This window comes from Pleurodeles waltl, chromosome 1_2 (assembly GCF_031143425.1).
Source record: "Pleurodeles waltl isolate 20211129_DDA chromosome 1_2, aPleWal1.hap1.20221129, whole genome shotgun sequence".
Classification (NCBI taxonomy): Eukaryota; Metazoa; Chordata; class Amphibia; order Caudata; family Salamandridae; genus Pleurodeles; species Pleurodeles waltl.
In genome coordinates, this window is record NC_090437.1 from 882,435,566 (window position 1) to 882,456,651 (window position 21,086).

A 21,086-nucleotide genomic window follows, 5' to 3' on the forward strand; every position below is an offset into this window, starting at 1 on the left:
TCGTCCAGATGACATCAAATGGTCTATTTTATATGTAGTTGCTAAAACAAAAACAGGCACCAGATCAGCTTCCGTTTTGGATAAAATGGAAGCGCGTCTGATAGAAAGATTTGGGACGGCCAGGCGTGGTCTAAACGATTTGTCTGAGATGTGGGCCCTAATTAAATTGTAATTGGTTTATAGTGCTTCTAACCATACACTTTGTGTTATGTAGAATATGTTGTATAGAATCAGTCCTAGAACTGTATACCAAGTTGGTCTAATGTTATTGAGGATGTTGTTTGTGGTTGCTTTTAGTGTATATGGGACAACTATGAAGATCTTGAAATAATATATTTTGTGAAGTTAGAACTTGATGAGATAGGCTCTACCAATTGGTGCTGAGGTTCTACTTATGATCTTGTTTTTAGTATAAGTCCTGGAATTATGTAATGTTTTTGCAGTTTGTTTAATGATTACTTAGCTATCAGGGTTTGTTCCATATATGTTTATGGCTAATAACCCAATAATAGCTATTGTATTTCAAATGCCCTTTATTAACTTTGTTACAATTTAATTATGTTAAGTAGTTTACTGTTTAGTATGTCTTTAGTTATGTGTCTTGCACATTTCAAAATGGCCCCCACAGTTTTGCTGTCGGAGCAGAAATATGTTTAGTCCCTTTGTGATGTCTGGTAGGACTCGTATCTAAGGAGACATCCCGACATGGTGCTTTCCCTAATGCATGCCGCTTTAATTCATTACGCGGCTAAGTTTTCATCTCTGCAGAAAGACACCGGGCTATTCATTGATAGAAAAGTAGGTGCCGTGTTGCACGCCCACATCTGACAGGCTCGGCTCTTCGTTGTAAGCCCGTTTTAGTAAGCCTATGTTCTTTATTTCTAAACAGCAGGAGTTCGTTTGCCCGTATTATTGAATTACCGTTTGTGCAACTTAAGAATCACCAAGCTAAGGTTAGTCTCTTTAGTTACGCGTCTCTTCTTCTTCTCTTCTTTTTTAGAGGGAAGTGTTATAATTGTTGCCCTGAAATTAATAGGTGACTTTGTTACTTTGTTTTGCCCTACTAACAGTTTTTAGTTGTTTAGCTTTGTGGAGCTTACCTCTTGGATTGATTCTTGTCTATACAACATTAACTATAATTAACCAAATTGACTACCGATGAGGTTCAGCCGGATTTAATATTTTTTGTATATATAATTTCTTGATATATACCTTTTCAGCCATTAATAAATTTTTCACTATAAATATATTTCTTTTCATGTGCACATATAAGGGTGTGCCGGTGAACAGGTGTGGGTTCTCCTACACCTGGTGGTACATATAGTTATTATGGTTATAAGTTTTTTAGGTAACTTTTTTGTGTTGTACATATAGGCATCGTCTTCATTGTCCTGAGGAGGCCGTAGTTGTTAAGGCCGAAACGCGTCGACTATAATGTATTAAGGAGTGACTGTTGGAATTCTTGAAACATCTGGATTGAGTAATTTGTGGACTGTATCGGACTTTCATCTCAGTGATTGACTTGTCTCACTGTTGCAGGATACTTTCCTTCCACTACTGTCACTACCTGAACTGGTGACTGCTTGCCACTTGATGGTTAAGCAGCCTATTTTATGTACCACGGTGTTTGTCTTGCATTTTAGGGCGGTTTTGGATTTGTATATACATTGGGGGTTATTACAACTTTGGAGGAGGTGTTAATCCGTCCCAAAAGTGACGGTAAAGTGATGGATATACCACCAGCCGTATTACAAGTCCATTGTATCCTATGGAACTCGTAAGACGGCTGGTGGTATATCCGTCACTTTACCGTCACTTTTGGGACGGATTAACACCTCCTCCAAAGTTGTAATAACCCCCTTAGTCTTTTTGTATATAATATATATTTTTTAGGTAGATAGGTGATTTGCTGTCACTATGATTGAATTGCTTTATTCGTAATAAAGAAATTACTACTCAGTAAAAAATTGAGTTTTTTACTTAGATATTTTGTTACAGTTCTATCCCCGTTGGATATTCTCCGTTTTACACTGGCTTGACAGGTGGCACGGGAGTTAACAAAACTCCATCACCTTCTCGGACATACCTGGCAAATAGAAGTGTTCACCAACTTACTCCATGTTTTAGCCTGGCCAAGATGTCTACTTAGGGGGATATCATGGGCCACAGTGAGGAGAAACTCTCAATTCCTGAGGCTCTGCAAATCTAGTGGTAGCAGGTTTGGGGTATCTGGCCTCATTGAATAGGAGTACCTCCTCCCAATATGTCCTGTGAGAACCACCAATACCTTCATTTTCCTGATCAGCAGCTTGTTGATGAAGCCTTCAAGAATGGGACTGGTCCTCTGTCCCTAGCACAAGTCCTGCCTAGAGGGCCCCCCTGGTCCTAAGAGCTCTGCCATATACGGTCCAAGCTCCTGAGGCTCAATTCCTTTTGGGGCTGACAGGTTTTCTCCCTGAGGGGAGGGGACCTGATCTGGTGCCTGTAAGAAGCTGTCCTTGTGTGTTGTGGACACCTATGGTGTTTGCACCTTATACCAGGTCCAGGCAAACCTTACTAGTTAGCGAGACAGTGTCTAGGAAGCTAGGGCTCGTGGTAGCTGTGGTGAGCAACTAAGACTTATCAAGGAGGAGTGTAAAGCACTTGCAATACCACTGCAAGCAGTCATCCAGTAACTTATCAAACATGATAGGAACCACACAGTGTTACAAAAATAAAGATACTTTATTACAGTAGCACTGAACTGGATTACTTATAGGCAGTCCCCCAACTGGAGGCAAGTACACTATATATATATATAAAATAGTAGAATGCAAAGTGAAGTCCCCCACCCAGGGATGTGGTATAATTAGAAGGGAGCTCGGAGAACTCAGACCCCCAAAGGCGAGTACCTAGATGAGCCCCAGCAACCAGGAGAGCAGAGGTAAGTTACATGGCCTTCTCAGAGACTAACAAGGGGTCTTAGAAAAGGATGCTTGCAAGACTAGGACCAGTACAGTGGAACCCAATGGTGGATTCCGGATGAAGAGAATCTGCAGAAGAAGTGGACAGAGTCCAGTCCACACGGTAGTGTCCAGGTGGGGCAGGAGCCACTACCCACCCTTTTGTGGATGAAGATCTGGGTCGAAGATGAAAATCAGCTGTGGATCCCAGGAGCTGCAGAGAGGTCCCTGGAGTTGTGCAGATGATATCCCACGACGGTCGCCGGGTCGCAGATGGTTAGTGGTCACGAGGACCACCAACAGGTCTTGGCAAATGAAAATCTGGGCAGAAGAGGATTTGCAGAGAACAAGAGGACCAGGCGACTGTACCCTTGGAGGGGAAGGGGAGTCTGGGCTGATCCCCTGCTGTCGGGAGAGCCAGCAGAAGCAGTCGTAGACCCCACAGAAAAACCCACTGGCATCAGGCATAGTATGTTTCAATGAGGCCTACTCAGCAGACCTGGAGAAGAGTCCCACGTCGCTGGAGCAGAAGAGGAGAGACTGTCCTTGCAAAAATGAACTGCTGAAGGCTGGGGCTACTGGAGCCTGAAGATCCCTCGGAGCAGGAGTCAACAAGCCTTGGTTGCTGCAAGAGTGTCGGTGCTGTCTTGAAGGAAGAGGCAGGGGCTTATCGTCTCCCAAGTTGGACAGTAGGTAGAGAGGACCCAGAGGAGCCCTCCACACCACAACCTGTGTTGGAGATTCTTCCTGGAGCCAGATGGCAGAAGATCCCAGCAGCCTTAGGTGCCTGCAGATGCAGGGGAGTGACTCCTTCACTCCTGTGAAGTACAACAGCAGTTCGGACAGCCAGGAGCACAAGAGGTTGATGCAGAAGAGTCCTGGTGGAGTCTTGCACGTCGAATCTGAGGACCCACACAAGAGTAAGAGCCTAAATAGCCCAGAAAGGGGTATTGCTCACCAGAAGGATGACCACCTTTCAGGAGGGGTCTGTGATATCACCTGCCTGTCCTGGCCACTCAGTTGGTCCTAGAGACTTCTGCCCACCTTAGATTCAAGATGGCAGAATCAAATGGCTACCTGGGGGAGCACTGGGCACCACCCCTGGGTGGTGATGGACAGGGGAGTTGTGACCCTCCTTTCCATTGTCCAGTTTTCCTGGACTGGTGCAAACCAGTTTACGCAAGGAGGGCACCAAATATGCCCTTCAAAGCATACCAGTGTCTTGGGGAGGCTCCCCTTCCCAAGCCATGTAACACCTATTTCCAAAGGGAGAGGGTGTTGCCTCTCTCTCCCAAAGGAAATCCGTGGATCTGCCTTCCAGGGCAGAAACCTCTCTGTAGGATTAACCCTGCAAACTGGTAGGAGCAACGCTGAAAAGATGAGGGTCCTCTAAGGAGCCCCCAAAGTGCATGGAATCATACAACCAATACTAGCAACCGTATTGGGGTATGATTCCGACATGTTTGATACCAAACTTGCCCAGGTTCGGAGTTACCATTATGTAGCTGGACACAGGTAAAATGGCTTCCCTGCACGTACTAACGTCCAGGAAAAGGGAGCTGGAGTTTGTAAGGGCACCTCTGCTCATGCACGGGTGCCCTCAAACACAGGTACCGCCACCTGGGCTAGGATGGCCTGCAATAAGGGTGATTTACAGTGACCTGGTGCAGTGACCTGTAGTGAAAGAGAGCATGCACCTTTTCATGCAGGCTGCAAGGGCAGGCCTGTGACACATTTTGCATGGGCTGCCACGGATGGCATGATATATGCTGTGGCCCTTTGGGAACCCCTGGTGCCCCAGTGCCTTGGGTACCTAGGTACCATATTCTAGGGACTTAATGGGGGCACCAATATGCCAATTGTGGGGTGTACAAGGTCAGGAACAACCAAATTTAGTGGGAGAGCACAATCACTGGGGTCCTGGTTAGCAGGATCCCGGTGAACACAGTCAAAACACACTGACAGCAGACAAAAAGTGGGGGTAACCATGCGAAAAACAGGATACTTTCCTACATAACACCCCCCCGCCCAAACGAAGGACAGTAAGGTTAACGTTGTCCGGACTAGTCTTCACTAAGTGGAAATATCTGGAGAGTCTATCTGCATTGGATTGGTTACTCCCAGGTCTATGTTCCACTGTATAGTCCATGCCCTGTAGGGATATGAAACACCTCAAAAGTTTGGGATTTTCACCTTTCATTTGTTTTAACCATAGAAGGGGCTGGTGGTCTGTTTGAACAAGGAAGTGAGTGCCAAACAAGTATGGTCTCAGCTTCTTCAAAGCCCAAACCACAGCAAAGGCCTCCCTTTCTATTGCAGACCAACACTTTTCCCCTAGGGGTCAACCTTTTGCTTTTAAAAGCTACAGGTTCATCCTGGCCCTCTGTATTCAGTTGTGCCAGTACTGCCCCAACCCCTACCTCAGAAGCATCTGTTTGTACTATGAATTGCTTGGAGTAGTCAGGACTTCTTAAAATATGAGCAGAACACATGGCTTGTTTAAGTTCCTCAAAAGCTTTTTGGCAGCTAGCTGTCCACAAAACCTTCTTGGGCATCTTTCTGGAGGTGAGGTCATTAAGGAGGGCTACAACGGAGCCCTAGTTCCTAATGAACCTCCTGTAGTATCCAGTGAGGCCTGAAAAGGCTCTAATCTGGGTCTGGGTAGTACAGGCAGTACAATCCAAAATAGGTTGGATTTTCCCCTGTAGGGGCTGAATCTGGCCTCCACCTACCAGGTGGCCCAAATATACTACTTTCCCCTGCCCTGTCTGGAACCTAGAGGCCTTGAGAGTGAGACCTGCTTTTTGCAGGAGGTGGACCAGGTGATCCTCAAAGGTGGAGCTAAAGACAGCTATATCATCAAGATAACCTGCACTGAAGGCTTCCAATCCTTGGAGAACTGTGGCATTTTTCAACCCAAAGGGCATCACAGTGAATTGATAGTGCCCACCAATGGTAGAAAAATGTTGTTTTAGGTTTAGCATCCTCTGATAACTTAATCTGCCAATATCCAGCGAATAGATTAAAGATGCTTAGATACTTGGCAGAATCCAGTGTATCTATAAGCTCATCTGCCCCAGAGATAGATTGAGCATCTCTTTTAGTAACAGTGTTGAGACCCCTGTAGTCTACATAAAACCTCATTTCCCTTTTTCCATTCTGGGTTTCAGGACAAGTACTATAGGACTAGCCCAGGGGCTGTCTGAGGGCTCTATGACTCCTAGGTCTTCTGAACTTCAGACTTGATGCAGTCTCTGACATGATCACGCTGCCTGTAAATTTTGATTTCTCTTTGGGACTCAGAGAACCAGTCAGCTAGCACTACCCCATCCACTGAGCCATCAGCTGCACTGTGGGAGAAGAGGTCAGGGAGAGGGTGCCCAAGCAGAAGTTCGAATCGGATGTAGCCCACACCCTTGTGAGGGACTTCCCTGTAGGCAAAGAGGAGGCATGGTAACAGAACATCCCACCTCCTTCTGAGTTTTTCAGAGAATCCCATTATCATACCCTTGAGAGTTTTATTAAACCTCTCAACTAAGCCATTTGTTTGGGGGTGGTAAGGAGGGGTGAACCTGTAAGTAACACCACATTCCTTCCACATGGCTTTCAGTTAAGCAGACACAAAGTTTGCACCCTTGTCTGATACCACCTTTTTAGGAAAACCCACTCTTGAAACTATACCAAGAAGGGCTTTGGCCACTGCAGGAGCCGTAGTGGTCCTAAGAGGAATAATCTCTGGGTACCTGGTGGCATAGTCCACTATCACCAGTTTGAATCTGTTCCCAGAAGCTATTGGATGGTCCAGGGGGGCAACAATATCCATCTCAACCCTCTCAAAGGGTATCCCATCCACTGGAAGTGGTATTAAGGGGGCCTTTGGGGTATCACCTGTTTTTCCACTGGCTTGACAGGTTGCACAGGAGCGACAAAACCCCTTTGTGTCTTTAGACATGTGAGACCAGTGAAAGTGAGGGACAAGCCTGTCCCAAGTCTTGCTTTGCCCCAAGTGACCTGCCAGGGGAATATCATGGGCCAAGGTTAGCAGAAACTCCCTATACTTTAGAGGGACCACCAACCTCGTGGTGGCACCAGGTTTGGGATTCCTTGACTCTGAATATATGACACTGTCTTCCCAGTGCACCTTATGGGTGCCACTGATATCCCCTGCCTCTTGAGCTGTAGCTTGCTGTCTCAAGCTTTCCAGTGTGGGACACGGTTGTTGTTCCCTACTGAATTCCTCCCTGGCGGGCCCCCCTGCACCCAAGAGCTTGGCCGTGTTATCTTGCAGCTCCTCTGCTGTTGGTTCCACCCAAGTAGTGGATTCTGCTCCCTCTGGAATTGAATCCGCACTGGAGGCTGGAGCAGGGGGTACTCTCTTCATCCTTCCTGCTCTTGGGTTTAGGAAGCTCTTGGGGCATTGTTCCAGGCTCCAAGAATCCTTGCTATTTTTACTTCTTTGCCTGTGCTGTTCTGAGGGCAAAGATATGCCCTGGGATGGACAGCATTGCTCCATGAGCCTCTAGTTCCACTTCAGCCCAAGTTGAAGTTTCTAAGTCATTCCCTAGTAGGCACTCTGCAGGTACGTCTGAGGATGCCACAACTTTTTTTAGGGCCAGTAACATATACAAGCCCTGGTAACCGCTAACTTTGCTCCCATGCAACCAGCCTTCCAGAGCTTTTACAGAACAGTCCACAAAATATACCCATTCTAAGGAGGACGCTTTCCTGGTCTCTCTGAACTTGATAATATACTGTTCAGTAGTCAGACCAAACCCATCTAACAGTGCTGTTTTAAAACTGTGTAATTGTCTGCATATTCTTCGCTGACAGTAAGGATCCTGTCCCTACCCTTGTCAGAGCAATAATACCACACAATTGGTGCCCACTGCCTTTGGGGGACCCTCTGTACCTTACAGGCCCTCTTCAAAGCAGTGAACCAGTAGTATGTGTCATCGCCCACCTTGTAAGGTGGGACTACTTTGTTTAAGTTTCTAGAGTCAAAAGAGTCCCCCCTGACCCTGGTGTCCCTTAAACTGCTGCCACAATGGGGTGCTAACCCCATACTCTGCATTTCTCTCTCCACTGCCAAGGCCTCCCTGTTTAGGACCCACTGTTGCAGCCTCAGCTTTGCCTCCTATAGCCTCAGTTGCCTGAGTTCCATATCTAGGGAATCGTACCCTGAAGTGGGGCAGTGGCCCCCCCTCAGATACTGAGGAGACATGAGAATGGGCAGAGGAGGATCTGTTTCTCCTTTGGGGAACCCTCTGTACCAGCCCTCTAGGGTCAAAGGTGGGCCTACTTGTATGACCCCCTTTCCATTACCTGTAGTGCTTCTAACAGGGCTGGGATGGTTTCCAAGTTCTTCCTGATCCTCCCTGGGTACTCTTGGCCTTCCTCAATGTCGAGATCTACTCTCTCTAGTACTGGGGGAGGGTGTGAACAGACTCTGCTTTTTCCTCCTAGCTACCAGCATTGTCCTGGTCAGCCTGGAGGAGCAAGCCGAGAAGCAGACTCTTGTTGGGATTTCTTCCTGTTTTATAGTTTTCTCTCAGCACACATCTCCCTCAACTCTTGGAAAGTTAGACCCACATATTGTGAGTCCAGGGCCTGAGAGGTGTGCTCTACTGAGGACATGCTGTCTAGCTATAGTGGTGTAGGTGACCCTAAGTACTCTTATCTACTAGGTTCTCTAAGAAGGTTGGAACAATGGCTATGCTAGACCCCTAGCTTACCCAAACTTAGGAGAATAGATACCTGACACTAAGTGCAGTGTGTACCTATTAGTTAATTAATCGTCTTTCCTGTGGAAAGTACCTAGTGACAGAGTGGTAAGGCAATTGCAGGTGCTTATCTCACTGCTGCACCACCATTGTAGGAAGCTGGCCTGGTGTGTGGTGAGCACCTCGGTGTTATCACCTTATATCAAGTCCAGGTATCCCCTATTAGTGAGGTGTAGTCAGTGTCTAGGAAGCCAGGCTCTCTAGAGGTAGCTGTGGATGAGCAGCCAAGAATTATCTAGGAGACACACAAAGCTTGTGCAATACCACTGTAGTCACACACCACTTAAACACATGAAAGAACCACACAGTTTTACCAAAATAAAGGTACTTTATTATGGTAACACAAATACCAAAATGCTATGTGGGCAATACCTCAACTGGATGTAAGTAAATACACTCTTATATAGACATTAGGAGTCGGTGATTAGCATAAAAGGCAATAGAAAACAGTGAAAACATTAGTGGGTACTTAAGGCCCTGGGGGAAACCAAACCATATACTAATAAAGTGGAATGCAAAAGTCGGGCCCCCAACCAAGGAAGTGGAATCCGTAGAGGGGAGCTGGAGGAACTAGGAACCCCAAAAGGTAAGTACCAGAGTGCCCCCCAGCGGCCAGGAGAAGAGAGGCAAGTACCTGGCTCTCCACAAACCCACCAAAAAGACTTCAGAAGAGGATTTTGTAAGACTGCAAGAAACCAAAGGTGGATCCTGGTAGAGAAAGACCTGTGATGGAAAGGGACCGAGTCCAGTTCACGTTAGAGTGTCAGGTGGTGTCAGAAGCCACTACCTACCCGTCTGTGGATGCAGGGCCAAGTCGACGGTGGATGAAGACAGTCAGCAGTGCAGCACTGGAGTAGCTCAAGAGTTCCTGGAGTGATACAGTCGACGTCCCACGCCGGAAGAAGGATTGCAGTTGGTCAGTGGTATGGAAAAACCATCAGCAAGCCTTGGCAAAAGCGAATGTTGTGGAAGAATTGCGTAGCTGCCAGGGACCAGCAAGGTCCAGGGGTACTCAACCCATGAAGGGGAGTCCCGGGTGACCCTAAGCAGTGAGGAGAGTCACAGGAAGAGGAGACAGCCCCCAAAGGCAACCACAGGCAGTAAGCACAGGAGTCTCGGTGAGGCCCACGCAGCACACCTTAGAAGGAGTCCAGCATCACAAGAGCAGCACGCAGAGGGCTGTGCTTCGCAGGGAAGAGATCTGGGGGCTGGGGCGACACAGAGCCTGAAGATCCCTTGGAGGAGATGCCAACAAGCCTGCATGGGGGTGCTGTCCTGCGTGGAGAGGCAAGGGCTTACCATCTGCTAAGGTGGGCAGCTGGTAGAGAGGACCAAGGGAACCACACCAGGCCACCACCTGTGATGCAGGTTCCACGCAGCCCTGGAGGAGAGGAGATCCACGCAGCCGGTCGTTGTTGCAGTTAGTGCCTGCGGATGCAGGGGAGTGACTCCTTCACTCCAAGGGAGATTCCTTCTTGCTTCTCATGCAGACTCGGAGGACACACAGCTGGGAAAATCTTGAAGTTGCTGGAAGGAGCTGTGTAAACAATGTTGCAAGCAGCGTCATTGCTGTGGATGCCGATGGTTGGTTCCTAGAGGGTCAAGTTGCGGTTCCAGTGGCCAGAAGGTGAAGTAACAATGCAGTGGAGTTCTGCTGGAATCTTGTGGGTTGAATCTGAGGACCTACCCTAGAGGGAGACCCTAAATGGCCCAGATAGGCGGTCACCCTGCTAGGTGAACAATCCCCCTATCAGGAGGGAGCTGTGATGTCACCTACCTGTCCTGGCCACTCAAATGCTCCCAGAGGCCTCTGCCCATCTGGGATTCAAGATGGGAGAATCAAGTGGCCACCTGGAGGAGCTCTGGGCACCACCCCTGGGGTGGTGATGGACAGGGGAGTGGTTACCCCCCTTTCCATTGTCCAGTTTTGTGCCAGAGCAGGGACCGGGGGTCCCTAACCTGGTGCAAACTGGTTTATGCAAGGAGAGTACCAAATGTGCCCTTCAAAGCAAACCAGTGCCTTAGGAGTCTACCCGTCCCAAGCCATGTAACACCTATTTCCAAAGGGAAAGGGTGTTGTCTCCCTCTCCCAAAGGAAATCCTTGGTTCTGCCTTCATGGGCTTGAGCTGGTCAAGCAGCAGGAGGGCAGAAACCTTTCTGTAGGATGGTAGCAGTGTGGGCTGCCTGGGAAAACCCTGCAAAGTTGGGGCCCTCTAAGGAGCCCCCAGAGGAGTGCATGGAATCATAAAACCAGTACTGGCAACAGTATTGGGGGTATCATTCTGACATGTTTGATGCCAAACAAGCCCAGGTTCGGAGCTACTATTATGTAGCTGGACACAGATACACAGGTTAAATGGCTTCCCCACACCTACGAAGTCCAGGAAAATGGAGCTGGAGTTCGTAGGGGCACCTCTGCTCGTGCATGGGTGCCCTCACACACAGGTACTTGCAACCTACCCTCTGTGCTAGGAGCACCTGCCATAGGGGTGACTTAAAATGACCTGGTGCAGTGACCTTTAGTGAAATGGTGCATGCACCTTTTCAAGCAGGCTGCAATGGCAGACCTGCAGACACCTTTTGCATGGGCTCCCTTGGGTGGCATAATACATGCTGCAGCTCATGGGGTGCCCCAATACCCTGGGTACCAAGGTACCATATATTAGGGACTTACATGGGGTCACCAGTATGCCAATTGCCGGGTGTACAAAGTCATGAACAAGCAAATTTAGGGAGAGAGTGTACAGTCACTGGGGTCTTGGTTAGCAGGATCCCAGTGAACACAGTCAAACCACACTGACAGCAGGCAAAAAGTGGGGGTAACCCTGCCAAACAGAGGGTACTTTCCCACATAAAGGGTACCAAAACAACCACATTTAGAGAAGGGGGTACAATCACTGGGCTCCTGGTTAGCAGAATCCCAGTGAAAACAGTCTAAACACACTGATAAACAGGCAAAAAGTGGGAGTAACCATGCCAAAAAGAGTGACTTTTCTACAGTGCCTGATTGGAAGCTGTGTTCCAAGACCTTTTGCCTACCCTCTTGGTATTTTTACCCATTATTCCAAACTCTAACTCTACTTTTTCCCCCTGAGCCTTGCTTTGCGCTCTTTGTTTTTACACACACCCATTCAGGGATTCCCAGCATGGCTACATGCGTTCTTCTTTGAACATCAGGTCATGCTGAAGACTCCATATTATTGCCTAGCAGACATTGTACAGGTATTGCAGGAGATATCTGATAGAGACTTCTAGCTGCAGATTCCTTACCTTTAGAATTTCCAGACGTCAGCTTGGAATCTGGAACTTTTGCTGAGCAATACCCCTGCACGCGCCATCAGGTGGCTTCTTTCGGATCTGTGTGGCGTCTTTGACATCATTGTAGCCGTCTGTGATGTCACGGTCTCACCTATAAAGGCACCACCTGGTCACATGTACGTCAGTTCTTTTCCTTCTGCGCCGTTTAAGCGCAGATACAGGATAGGGCTACACCACTGTTTCTATTGACAGGCCTTTTTCGACCTTTTTGAGTATTTTTGTCTGTGCAAAGGATGACTTCAAAGAAGACAGGATTTAAGCTGTGTGACGTCTGCCATTGCACCATGTCAGTGACAAATCCCCATCAAATATGGTTTTGGTATCTCAAGTGCGACCACGACTCGGTCGCATTCGGACGGCGGGGCCATAGCTCCGAAAGCTTTGAGGAAGCAGTCCCTAAGCTAATGGCGGCTCTGCAGTCGACATTGGCGGGTGCGAATCTTCAGAGGGCACGGTCCCGTTTGAGGAGAAGGTCGCGGGACCGCTCCAGGAGCCCCAAGTCCTCTTCATCCCACTCAAGGTCCTCCGTGCACTCGGGGAAGAGTCACAAGAAGAAGCAGTCAAAGCAGACTTCGACTTCAACTCGCCCGCTGGCCAACAGGGCAACTCGGGAACTTTGACGTTCCAGGCACGTTCCGCTAAATCATTGCCAGGGCTTACTGTGTGCCTTCTTCTCTTTCTGGAAGCCTGAGTGACCCCTGCTCAATTAAAGGAAATCTTATAAGGCCATGTGTCTTGTATTTGAGTTGGCTGGCGCCGCTGGAGCACCTTTAGGCCCCACAGGGTCGGCAGAGAGGCCCCATCAGGTTCCACGCCAGTGGCTTCGGCCCCAGCTCCGATGGTGTGTTGTGGACCCGATATCAGATCTGGAACAGCATCGGCTTCACACAGTTAACCTTCTCTAGTGCTGCTCCTGGTGCCACTAGTCACCCATCGGTGGCGCGAGCCCCATTCTCATCATTGATGAGCCAGAGCGGCATCGCCTGGCCCCGACTGCACCCACAGGTGCCAGATCATTGTCTGAGCATTTGCTTGATCAGCCATCCACTGGTGAGGAATGGGAGGGCTCTTTGGACTGTCTAGAAACCCAAATGGAACCTTTGGACTGGTATGAGGAACTAGGAGAGGCCAGTGGACTCTCCAGATACTGGCTTGCTCTCCCCACCTACTGTGGCTACAGAGGAGGGTGCATCATATGTAACAGTGGCGCGTAGGGCAGCAGATAACTGCCCTCAGTGTAGGTCAGGACTAATCTCCTGACAGAAGTGCTCCAGCCAGGCTTCCTCATCAGAACCAATGTTGCCCTTTAATGCAGCCCTCACTGATCTGCTGGGAACGTGTGTCCAAACCTAGAACAGGGGCTCCTGTAAACAGGACATTTGACTGCCGCCAACACCATGCGCCATACCACCTTAGTTTCCTCACTCAACTCCCCACCCTGGAGAGCTTGGTAGTCTAAGCATCCACTTCCCAAGGGCGCCTTCTCTTCCCTACCTCCGGATAGGAAATCCAAGAGGCTGGATCAGCTTGGGAAGAAAATGTTTTCTTCCAACAGCCTGGCATTGAGGTCAGTAAACACCTCATGGTAACTGGGCTGTTTTTCGAACACTTTATGGGATTCAGTGGCGCAGGTGCTGCCTCAGGTCTCATAGGATGCATGGGCCATTCTCTCTCAAGCAGTTAAGAATGGGAGAGATGCAGCGAAGTTTACTATACGGTGTGGTTTGGACATGACTGACTCGCTGGGTAGGGCGATTTCATGTACAGTGGCCCTTTGATGCCACGCCTGACTACGTACATCTGTCTTTTGAGGGGGTGTCCAGGCAAACATTATGGGTATGCCTTCAATGGGTCCTGCCTATTTGGGGAAAAGCCAGACTTGGTGCTGGAGTGCTGTAAGGACTCTCGGGCTATGGCCAAGGCCTTAGGCCTCTCAGCAGCCCCTCGCCCACAGTCTGCCTGTTGTCCTTTCTGTGGCTACAGGAGGGGCACTGTGCCACGACACTCACAAGTTAGCCACTGTCCGGTGCTAGGCACACAACTTATGCACAGACGCAATTGTGGTGCTTTCAGACTATGAGGGTCTGTCTAGAAGTCGTCCACCACTCAGCCCCCTGCCTCTACAGCATTGAACCCCTCCTAATGTGATTCTGCAAAACATGTATGTCCAGTTGGAGGGAGGATTCAGTATCATCTCCCTGACTGGCGGCCCATACCATCGAACAAATGGGTCTTCCAGATCATACGGAAGGGTTATTCCCTCACCTTCCAGTCTTTCCCTCCCCCAATGCCTCCCTCAAAAGAATGGCCGATAGAGGATCACTTGGTTTTACTCTGTGTGGAAATTGGGGCTCTCATGGCCAAGAGAGACATAAAAAGGGTCCCAATACCAGAAGTAGGCAGTGGTTGTTATACACACTACTTTTTGATACCCAAAAAGAACAAGGGTCTCCACCCTGTTTTCGATTTATGGGACGTCAATCACTTCCTCAAAAAGGAGAAATTCAAAATGCATACTCTAGCTCAGGTTTTGTCTGCCCTAGACCAAGGGGACTGGATGTTAGCGTTGGACTTGGATGATGCGTATTTTCATATCTCCATCCTGCCTGCTCACAGGTGTTACCTGTGGTTCAGGGTAGGCCATGAGCACTTTGTTTACCGTGCTCCCCTTCAGCCTTAATAGTGCACCTCGGGTGTTCATCAAAGTGATGCCGGTGGTCGCAGCTCATCTGCGCAGGCTAAGGATTTGAGTCTTCCCCTACCTCGATGACTGACTGTTGAAGGCTCCGTCGCCCCAGGCAGTCATCACCCACTTTCAGACTACGGCGAACCTGCTGCATTCGCTGGGGTTCACTATACATGTGCCCAAGTCACATCTGACTCCCTCTCAGACGCTCCCTTTCAACAAAGCTGTTCTGGACACAGTGAAGTTTCGGGCCTATCCTACCAAGCAGCGAGTCAAGGATATTCAGGTTATGATTCCAATGTTTTGGCCGCTATCTTGGATTTCTGTGAGACAGATTCTGAGGCTGCTGGGCCTCATGGCCTCTTGCCAGATGGCATATGAGGGCTCTGCAGTGGAACCTGAAGTTCCAGTGGGCACAGCATCAGGGAAATCTTATCAACATGGTTCAGATCTCGGAGGGAACTGCAAAAGATCTGCAGTGGTGGTTAGTGAACCACGACTGGGTCAGAGGCAGAATCCTCTCCCTTCCCCAACCAAAGTTTACAGTAGTGACACATGAGTCACTTCCGGGGGTAAATATCAGAGGCCTCTGGTGGATTGTGGACTCCATATCAACTTACTGGAGCTCCGGGCGATTCGACTAGCATTGAAGGCATTTCTTCCGGTTGTCTAAGGGAAGATAGTGCAGATGTTCACAGACAACACCACCGCAATGTGGTACTGCATCAAGCAGGGGGGTGTGGGGTCGTGGACCCTTTGTCAGGAGACCTGCGTCTCTGGAAATGGCTGGAACATCAGGGCATAAACCTGGTGCTCAGCACTTGGCAGGTTCTCTGAACGCCAGGGCAGACAAACTCAGCCGGCGATGCCTAGTGGATTACAAGCGCCATCTCCATCCAAAGGTAGCACAAGGTCTTTCATTAGTGGGGAGAGCCTTGTTTAGATCTGTTTGCCTCTGAAGAGAACGTGCAATTTTAGACATTTCGTGTGCTGGAGTTTACAAGGTGGCTATCCCTCAGAGACGTTTTTCATCTTGAGTGGAGCTCAGACCTCCTGTACACCTTTCTGCCCACATCACTCCTGCCCATAGTTCTCAAGAAGAACAGGGACCCCAGGGCCCAAGTCATCTTTGTGGCTCTGGGTTGGGCATGGAGTGTCTGGTATCCAGAGCTTCCAAGATTGAGCATCGATCCGGCGCTCAGGCTGCCCTTTCGGAAGGAACTTCTGTTGCAGAAGCAGGATAGAGTCCTCCACTGAACCTCTCAACTTTCCGCCTTCTTGGGTGGAGATTGTGTGGCAACAGTTTACAGCTTTTGACTTTCCTCCTGAAGTTTGTAATGTCATTGTGGCAGCCAGACGTCTATCTACCAAGACTGTATACACCCACCAGTGTGAGAAATGTGTAAAATATTGTACAGAGAAGTCTATAGACTCACTTTCTGCTTCTGTCTCTGATGTCCCTTGTATTCTTACCCTTGCCAGCAAGGCTCTTCTTTAGGTAATCTGAAGGGTTACCATTCTGCTCTCTCTACTTGTGGCTGCCTGACCAACCCTCTTTTTGCAAGTCCTCTACTGCAAATAGATTCCGTAAAGGTCTTATACATATGTTCCCCCAGTCGCCTTCCGTTATGTCTCAGTGGGACCTTAATTTGGTTCTTACTTTTTTGATGTGTGATCCTTTCAAGCCTCTACACAATTGTCCCCTCTGGCTGCTCCCATTCAACACAGAATTTCATGTAGTAATAATATCTGCCCGGAGGGTCAATGAACTGCAGGCTTTGTCATCCAAGCCTCCATACTTAGCTGTGTTTCCAGACAAACTGGTGCTTCGCACTAGGGACTCTCCTCCTAGAAGTGGTAACGCCATTTCATGTGCGACAATTCATCATCTTGCTGACTTTCGACACTCCTCCACATCCTCCAAAGAAGATGAGTGACTCCATTGTCTGGATCCAAAAAGAGCTTTGCTGTTCTAACTTGACTGCACAAAAGAGGTCCGGGTGAACAGCCAACTCTTCGTGGTGTATGTTGGTGCAAAGAAAGGTTGAGTGGTGCAGAAACAAACTATCTCCCGATGGGTTGTACTCTGCATAAAAATCTGGTACACATTGGCTAAGAAGCAATCCCTTTGGCTTGCGGGTTCATTTCACCCAAGCAAAAGCTGTGGTCCACTGATTAACACATGAAGTCCCAGTATTGGACATCTGTCTGGCAGCAACGTGAGCGTCACTGCACACATTCACCAAACATTACTGTCTAGACTGACAAGTTCACAGGGATGGAAATTTCACCTGTTCAGTTCTGCAGGTCTTCCTGGTGTAGATAACTTCTCCGCAGCCCACCACTGGGGATGGTATTTTGTGTATCTATTCAAAGGTAAGGAATCTGCAGCTATAAGTCTTTATCAGATGAACAAGTTACTTGCCTTCGGTAACACCTTATCTGGTAGAGACAATATCTAGCAGCAGATTCCTTACCAACCAAACTATCCTCCCCGCTCTGTGGACAGTTTTCTAGGTTTAAGGACACTTGATTTCAGGGCCCTAGATTGGACACACTAGTGTCAACGCACTTCATGCCTTCACGCTCTTGGTGTGGAAAGTTGTGAAAAGGTAACTGACATAAGCGCACCAAGGTGGCGCCTATAGAGGTGACCGCGGCATCACTTCCTGCACAGCCAACGCCTCGTGGATCTGATCAATGGCATCTGCCGGTGCGAAGAGGTGCTGCTCATGAGAAATCTTCCAGATCCAGTCTGACGCCTGGGAAATTCAAAGGTAAGGAATCTGTGGCTAGATATTGTCTCTGACAGATAAGGCATCTCCCAAGGTAAGCAACTTGTTCTTCACCACTGTTGAAGGAAACTATTTATCAAACAACTATTTTACTTACAATTACATCTAGACTGTCTCTGCCACCTTGAATATGTTTGATGTGTATCCTGTACCTGCCTACCAATTGCCAGTCCTACTTCTTATTGATCTAATGTTATTGGTGTGCCTTGAACGTATTCTGTCTGAATAGAGGACTGCTAGACGGTTATCCGTTCACACACGGCTTTTTTATGGTATAAATGATATGTATCGTATTTTCCAGTATCAGAAAAGCCATGGAGATATTTGTGAAATGCCTGTTGGCTGCCGCAGGAGCTTAGTAATGTCTATGGAACCTTTATTGGCTCGAGCCTGAACCCCTGAATGCTGCTCAAATAAAGTGCTTGCTTGTTTTTATAGACAAGGACTGTCCAGCGCCTGATTTATTGCCTTCTCCAAAGCCCCAGCGCAGCTCGCAGGTTCCATGTCCAGAAAAGGAAAACGATTATTTTGTCAAACATGCTTGTTTAACGCGCGCCTTCCATCTTCGACAGTTCAACAAGTTATAGACGTGTTTTATGCATTCTGCATTAAACCAACAAATAACGGTTGTGTTTTGTGTTTTCCATTTAGCCACAAGGTCGGCAAGCAGATGACGCATCAATTGAAGCAGCTTAAATAAACGTTTTGTATTCAGCGCCTACAATCTACCTAGTAATGGTGAACCAACCACAAAGATATAAGTTATGGAAGCTAACTTCTGGAAATGAAGAATTGACAACGTAAAACTATTTTCTAATGTCTTAATAAACATATGTATATCACAACCAGTTGATGTATTAAAAATCATGTGAGTCCAAGCGTTTGTTAATAATGACAGACTGAATGCAGCAAGCGTGTCGATTCTTGGGAAATCTGCTAAGAAGTTACATTTTTAAAGATGCAAGAAGCACTGGCATTAAACCTAATTACAAAATGTGCCACCCCGACCACCTTAGCCATGTTTGGTTTTTGATTTTGAATGTGCTCTATCTTTTAGCGGCTTCAACGTGGTTCTTCCTGCTCTGCGCCACCACCTGTGGATAATATTAGGGATAATGACATATTTCAAGCGCAGCATATTCCCAGTAGTCATAGTGTCTACTTAGTTTGGCCCCTTAAAGGTGAAAGCAGTCATTTTTAGGATGACAATTATGTATCCTCAAGATGCCAAGGATGTACTGTTCCTGTTCATATTTCTCAGCAATTGAGAGGTTTAGATAACACTTTATAATTTATATTATTTTTTTGTGCTTCCCTCTGACATGCTTTGGTGCAATGTCAGGATATTTCGAACCACCTTTCCCCTTCCTAAATGTTCCATTCCGATATCATTTTAGATCAGCATATTTTCCTATTTCTTATGAGGTCTGAAGGTCAGGTCAATGATGTGTGTGCGGGGCGGATTGTCGCACTGAGAGAATTAACATTTCCCCCTCCATCTGGTGACCGGGCCATTTTTGCACTAGTCTGAGCAACTCGCAGTCTCCGTGCAGGTGGCACTGTAGGTGACTGCTTAGTATTGCCTTGTCCTGAAACCAGCCCGAAGATGAGGGTGGATGGGCTCCTGAGTCTCTGTCATTCGTATGTCACAGAAAAAGTTCTAGACTCAATGCAGGCCTCTGTGAAGAAATCTGTCCAGAAAGAAAGTGAAGCAGATATGCAATGAAGTAAAAGAAAATCGTATTGAGAGTAAATGCCCGTTGTGTGAAAGGAAAATGAAACTACACTAAAGAATGTGTTTCCTCAGAGTTATGAACATCTTAGCAATCATTTTCTCTCTTATAAAATATGGAAAAGGAGAATACGTTTGGAAAGTGCTGCATCATTACAAAACAAGCATTGGCAAAGCCAGTATGTCTGGAATTGACCGTCAGCATTCTGGCAGTTCTTATTTCATCATAGTTTTTGCAAATCTTTTTAGTTTGGGAATATGCCAGGCACTCGTTAACCTAAAAAAAAGAATATGCCAAAAATTTAAAAGTTGTTTTGGTTTTAAAAAACAAACATTAGCTTAGTACTTCCTGGTCCTGGAGTGAACTACTTAGAAAGTCAGTCTGGCTTAGGCTGCAAAAAGAAAGAAAGAAGACAGGCAACAAGGAAGAAAGAAAGAAGGCACAACAGTCCAAAAAGCATTTACAACAGCACTGGCTAGAGATGGGATCCAACAAAGATGGATTGTGCATCTGAAGCCGAATGCTATCACATCATGCTCCAAACACAAAGTGAACACTAAAGTAATTATAAAGTTAAAACAACAAAAATACTGGCACGGAAAGAGATTAGCTTGTGTGTCAATGTGCTCTTGGTGATAGAGCAAAATACAGTCACTCAAAGTGAAGTTAACCAGTGACTTTAGTAGGCTGACCCTCTTCCCAATGTGCTGAAGAGGGTGGAAGCTAAATATGAATGACACATCAAAAGACCAATGGATGAAGGAAGGTGGCTGAAAGTCCCTATATGTAAGTATATTATACATATTTTAGTAACATCAAAAGGTCTTGGATAACACAAGACCTAACAACAGGAAGGGACGTTAGCTCATAAACTTCCAGTATGCCACTTTTACAATTTAATCCCTACTCCTAGCACTGAGACGATGTTTGCACACTTAGAGACGTTTTATCAACAAAAATGGAAGGACTTTGCTTTTCACAGTACCATTTCCAATTTGTGAGGTCTATGGTGAATGAAATTATTTAGTTGCCTAGTGGTTCGTGTGGGCTACACACGTGTATTATTTTGAACAAGTCATCAGGTGTCAATTGCTTGTAGATGATGATGTCTGTGTATGAAAATCCTACTGCCTATAACACTTGTTTGTGATATTTTAATGACTATGCTTGTGAATATCTTGTTCAAGAAACCGGAAACAAGATCTTCACTGAAGGTTTGTTCTCCTGCGCTGGTTTTTCATTAACTGTTCATCATTCCAAGAATTATTTAATTTCCATTGTGAAAGCTAGCATACTCATAAAATCCAGCCATCTGAAGTCTATTTTTGAACAAACTACAGCTTTAAGAGTATCTGTTATTTCAAAGGTGAACTGTTATTAAACTTCAGAAATCAAATTTAAATGTGATGTTTGTAATTTTTATTTTAAAAGTTGTCTGATTAAATATTGCTAACAAAAATACTGGCAAAAATGTTGAGGGCACAAATATCGACTTAAGATACTTAGTAAATTCAAAAATATTGAGAGAAAACATACAGAATACCACAATATTATCTAAAATGGGTAAGTATATCTAATTTTAAAATCATACACTGTATTAGGATTAAAACATTACCCTTAAAAATCTGACGTTTTAAGAAATATACGTATTTAAAATACATTGAAATAGTACAATAAAAAAAATTCTTTAAAATAATTGTAAATAATAAACATAATATAAAAAAATACTTTAATGTACAATATACTAAAACTCAGGACCTGATTATAACTTTGGCGGTTCGACCGCCGCCGTGTTGGAGGTCCGGCTGCTGTATTACAATACATGCGGTTG

General features: G+C 46.8%; 1 protein-coding gene across 1 annotated transcript in view; it reads left to right on the forward strand.

Annotated features, from left to right (window-relative positions):
* The window catches only part of TRAPPC11 (trafficking protein particle complex subunit 11), a 550,973-nt gene extending 530,316 nt beyond the window's left edge, over nt 1-20,657 (forward strand). The window contains exon 30 of the mRNA XM_069199334.1: nt 18,174-20,657. Coding sequence (XP_069055435.1) covers nt 18,174-18,218 — 45 coding nt within the window. The 3' untranslated portion in view covers nt 18,219-20,657. The remainder of the gene's footprint in view (nt 1-18,173) is intronic.
* Nucleotides 20,658-21,086: the final 429 nt, after the last annotated feature.